General features: G+C 41.6%; 1 protein-coding gene across 1 annotated transcript in view; it reads left to right on the top strand.

Moving 5' to 3' along the window:
• The first annotated feature begins 1325 nt into the window (after window positions 1-1325).
• LOC106519034 (RNA-binding protein 38) overlaps window positions 1326-5417 on the top strand; it is a 29528-nt gene continuing 25436 nt past the window's right edge. The window contains exon 1 of the mRNA XM_014010523.1: window positions 1326-1837. Coding sequence (XP_013865977.1) covers window positions 1616-1837 — 222 coding nt within the window. The 5' untranslated portion in view covers window positions 1326-1615. The remainder of the gene's footprint in view (window positions 1838-5417) is intronic.

The raw sequence follows: 5417 nt of genomic DNA, 5'->3' as shown, positions 1-5417 counted from the left end.
CACACACACACACACACACACACACACACACACACACACACACACACACACACACACACACACCTTTGTCTGTTCTTCATTCCTCTTCAAAGACTTTATCTGTGTTCGACTCACTTGTTTTGAAGTACAGTTGTTAAACTGAAAGTGTATTTGCTCATGTTGGATATTCAGCTACAATTTGGAGTACTTTTATATTTCCACATTATTGTCATAGAAAACTGATTAGACCTGAATGCAAACAGGTCTAGGAGCCAAACTGTGGACATGAATGTCTGAATTCAAAGCAACAAAGCAGACTGGGCAGGATGATTGAGCAAAAACAGGTGAGCTGATTATATGAACGACAGGTGTGTGAGGAGCTGAACAAATGAAGAGATGAAGATGCAAGAACAGAAGAAGAAAAAAAATCATTTTAAACAGGAATAAAGTCCAAACAAAAGAAGTAATAAGTTGTGACATGAGTGGTGTTTTCAATTTAGCTTTTTTTTATTTTTTATTTTTGATCATTTATATCAATATGGTATTTTTCTTATTAGGACAACAGTATTTGGAAAACACGCACTATAAAGTTGAAACCAGCTGAATTGCAAAAAACAAGTCAAATTTTGTTGGGCATCCCAAAATCCAAGATCAAAGAAAAGGTACAAGATTTTGAAAAACTAAATATTTGTTCAACAAATATTTTCTTGATTTCTTCATCCATATAAAATGATGCTTCAGACTGTATTTTTCTCCTCAGCTTTCTAACCCTTGCCCTCACCACCAACTGATGGATTTTCTCTTCTTAAGTTTAGTTCTTATGGAGAAAAAAAATCCCAGGATTGCCACATTTTTGATGCGTCATGAGATGAGCTACTGGCTAGTCTGATCTGACCCAAAACTAAAGGGGAATGCTGTTGTGGCAGAATGATCTTCCAGCTGGAAATGCCCCAAACTTCACCAGCAGACTGCTTGCAAAATAACCACGTATGGGGAAACTGACAGGAATGTACAAGTTTATAAAACTTTTTTAAAATAAGAGTTCAAAATAAGTCTCCAAACTGAGCAACCTACAACAGGTAAGATATTTTTGTTCACAAACTTCAATAACAGCTGTAAAAAAAGGGCAAACTTGCAGGTAAATTATGGTCTTTATAGACCTGAATGTAAAACACATCTTTTTAAATGTCACCCACTTTTTGTGTTGACGCAGCTGGAGCTGGATGGCTCAACGCGGTCCTTTCTCAGCCCAGTTGTTCGGGTGTGGCTCGGGTTGTTTCGGAGAATTTCGGCGGACACGATGTGGGAGGGGCGTGAGGGTCATCCCTTTGTGCAGCGGAGGCAGAGGCAGGGTGGAGCTGAAGGCGGGATGCTCTGAGGTGGGGGAGAGGCGCACCGTTCGGCTATTGGACCAGAAGAGGACCGAGAGTCCGCCGGAGACTTTTAGCTGGGTTTTCCACCGGGGACCAGAACCACCTGTCGGGTTAGACGTCCAGCGGCTCCGAGGAGGAGGCTGCTCTTTAATCAACATGGACGCTGTAGTGTAGCTCTGATAAAGCTGCTCGGAAAGTTCGACTTGTTTTAATTTGTCTAGTTTGTCACGGTTTTTGTTTTTGTTTTTATTACTCCGAGCCGTATGAGTTCGCCGCTGGTTTTGGGCCAACTGGTGGGGGTGTCGTTAGAGATGAAGCCCCCCGTGACGGAGAGAGACACAACTTATACCAAGCTGTTCGTCGGCGGGCTGCCGTACCACACCAGCGACGAGTCGCTCCGGAAGCACTTCCAGACCTACGGGGACATCGACGAGGCGGTGGTGATCACTGACCGGCAGACAGGGAAGTCCCGAGGATACGGTTTCGTGAGTGAATCCCTGTCAAATTCCTTTCATACCGCCACTTTAAGAAAATAAAAAAGAAAAGGCGGGCGATCATGTTTTTGTCACCTGCATAAGTCTGTTAGCAAAATATCTTGTGAACTAGTGGACGGATTTTGATTAAATTCTCAGAAAGGGATCACTGGATATCCACCTACAGCTCATTAGCTTTCAGAGTCAGCACACTTCAAGATGGCCGCCACAGCTAATCAACCAAGACAAAACACAAAAACCGCTCTGTGTAAGTCAGTTTTACAGATTTTGAGCTAAAATTCGGTGTGACGCTAGCTGAGTCATCCCCAGTGAGGGCTACGATTCTTGTTTAAAACTGTGGTGTTAACTGTTAAAGTTAATGGTGTGTTTCTGTTAGCAAAATCTCTTGTAAACCACACGATGGATCTTAAAGTGCCTGTGATATCAAAATGTTTGCAATACAAATGCAATTTTGGAAAGATAACACTGAGAGCATATTACAAAATCATTTTCATGCTGCTGAGATGAACAGTTGTTGAGATATTTGCAAGTGAAATCACAGGAAGTGATGTCAAAGGGGAATATCTGCATGAAAACAGAGCTCAGCTAAAATGCGCAACAGCCCAGACCGTGGAGAGGAATCTGATGTTTTAGATTATTTTGAGTCGCTATCAGACAGAAACAAAAAATTAGTCAGAGTTCAAATAATAATATGTCAACAAAGACTAGTGAGTTATTTTTCTTAAAGGAGTTCCCCTTTGATGTAGGGGTGTAAGAAAATATCGATACTCTGAAATATCGCGATATTTCATTTCCCGATACTGTATCGATATTCTAAAGCCCTGTATCGATTTTTAATTAAGGTTTAAAATGTCAACTTTCCTGCCAGRTGTTCATTTTTATGTTGTAGTTCAGCCTCTGGCCACTAGTTGGCAGCAGTGAGCCAGCCATTTGGCTCCTCTACCTCTTGAGCTCCAGAGAGTAAGAGAGCATTAGCATTGTAAGTAAACATTAGCTTTTCTTTTTTTTTTCAGTAAGAGGTTTTTATTTAATAGCATTTTTGGACAAAAACATCGCAATATATCGGGATATATCGTATCGTGACCCCTCTGTCATGATATGTATCGTATCGCCAAATTCTTGCCAATTCACAGCCCTACTTTGATGTCACTTCCTGTTTCCCTTTTGCCGAGCCAAGTTCAAGAGAAAATAAGCCAGTTATATGTCTAAATGGGTAAAATAATGTGTGGTATGCCAGGTTTCTTAAATAGAACAATGTTTTATTAGATGTTTTGTATGTGAATGATAAGCATGTCACAGGCACTTTAATAGAAAGTCATCATTGGATGCCGGTCTACAGCTGATCGACTTTTAGAGTCAACCTAGTTCAAGAGGGTGGCCACAGCCAACTGGACTCAGGAGACACAACCGATGGCTATAAAGTCGGTCGGTTTTACGGGTCCGGAGTTAAAACTTGGTGTGGCAGTAGCTGAGAGTCATTCACAACACACGCTCCAAGCACTAACAGATCAGACGAACTCACGCGTGCAGATATTTTCAAGGTTTGACCAAAAGCAGTAACGACATCAGCTTAAGATGATCTTTAGTCCAAATCCCTGGCGTGAGAGGGCACGCCAGGGATTCTAGCAAGGGATGTTTGTCTTTTTCATCTGTGCAGAGAGATGAGCTGTGCAGCAAATACACTTACACTCAGGTTGATAATAAGCTGCTGCAGCTGTGGACAGATGTCTCCTTCTGCTGTGTGTATGTGTGTGTGTGTGTGTGTGTGTGTGTGTGTGTGTGTGTGTGTGTGTGTGTGTGTGTGTGGTAGTCTCAGATGGTGTGACATGTCAGTTGGCTGTGCAAGATAAAAGTTGCTGTAGTGACTTCCTCCCTCTCAGCCCCCCACCCCACCCCCACCCCGTCAGGGTGGGTTTGGTTGTTTATTTGAGCGGGCCTTGTGACTGAAGGAGACGAGATGCCAGACCATGACTGTGACACTTGAGTCGTTTTGTTTGCGCGGCTCAGGCGACCGGAGCGAGCGAGGCTGCTGTGGCTCCGCCTCGGGACGGAGGGCACTTTTCATCCCACATTTCCCCCTAATTAGTCCCGGAGATCATCGGCCGACTCTGTTTGCAGAAACATCCAGAATCCGTGTGGACGTTTCAGTTTCAGCGTCCTGATTGTGGGGCTGGTACCAGCTGTGGTTTATTTTCTGAGTCATGTAGCAGCTCTTCCAGATTATCTCTTACTTTTACGTCCCAGTTAGACCTTTCAATGCAGATTTCTGTTCTTAGATGGAAGATCCACTCTGATTTTAATCATAAAAAATCATTTAAAAAGAACAAGAGAAGCTGCTCTGATCACTATGTCTGGTGTTGCTTCATCGTCTCACTGAACTGTGAGTGACTGGGGTCTAGAACTCAGAACTTTTAGAAAACGCACTATTTTTAAGTTGACGTCTCACTGAATTTTGCATCTACGGCATATTTGTAGCATGACTGTGCCAGGAGTTTGCATCCAGATTTTGTTGATTTGTTGTTGACTGATGAACTTTTAAATGTTTCTAATAAGGTATTTATATAAAAGCAATAATTGAAAAGTTCAACATTTCTTCAAGAAAAGGCATTTTTGCCACCTTTTATGTCAGTGTTTGTTTTAGTCTTGCAGCCTTTTAGAAGCCCCTAAAATGAGATTTTTTTTGTAAAAAAATCCCTAACTGCCTCCGATGTATTAGTGTGGACAGCCTAAACACAACCGTTTGAAACCGATGATGTCATTGTCTCGCCTTCTTAACCTTTGACCCTAATAATGACTGGTTACAAGCTTGTGTTTGTATTGCTGACACCAGTTGTTCAACTGCAAGAAAACTGTTGTAAATCATATTATTTCAGTAAATAAACCGACCCATGGACAATAGAAATGCATGAATAAAGCAGAGTAAAAGCCCTTTTTTATTGCACCAAGGTCAAATTATTGAACTGTCAAAAACAATATGCATTAAGTATGTGTTTAAAATTCCTTAGGAGCAGAACTTTTCCCTCTATTCCTCACTGGATTCTTGCCTGAAATCGCTCGTTATATTAGCGGGTTTGGACTGACACGACTGAGTCAGAAGTACAGTACCTTGAGGTGATATTAGTCTGCAAAAAAAAGTGTTTAGTCTTATACTCTCAATCCTTGTCATCTTTCTTCTTCTTGTGTTCAGCATGTTCATGGCAGCGCCACATACAGACCTGGCAGAGGGTTGTTTTCTGTGTTTCCATGTATGAATGAAAACTCTCAGATGTTCTTAGACTAAGATCATCTTGCGATGAGATAGAGTGGAGTTGTAGACTTTTTGGTCAAACCTGTATATTGGTGTTATTGGTGATGTCATTCAACAGTGTGTAGGGCTGGCACGATTAATCGATTAATCGATGACTAATCGATTATTATAATAATCGATGACTAATTTAATAATCGATTAATCGTTTTCTTTCTTTTTTGTTGTTCTTTACTTTGTTTTTCTCTCCAAACTGCTTTGACACCTTCCACTGCCACATCTGCCTTTCTGTCCTTGACACACATGCACAGTAGTGGTAACTGGGGT

This window comes from Austrofundulus limnaeus, unplaced genomic scaffold (assembly GCF_001266775.1).
Source record: "Austrofundulus limnaeus strain Quisiro unplaced genomic scaffold, Austrofundulus_limnaeus-1.0 Scaffold70, whole genome shotgun sequence".
In the NCBI taxonomy this organism is placed as follows: Eukaryota; Metazoa; Chordata; class Actinopteri; order Cyprinodontiformes; family Rivulidae; genus Austrofundulus; species Austrofundulus limnaeus.
This window is presented reverse-complemented; position numbering and strand designations above follow the sequence as displayed.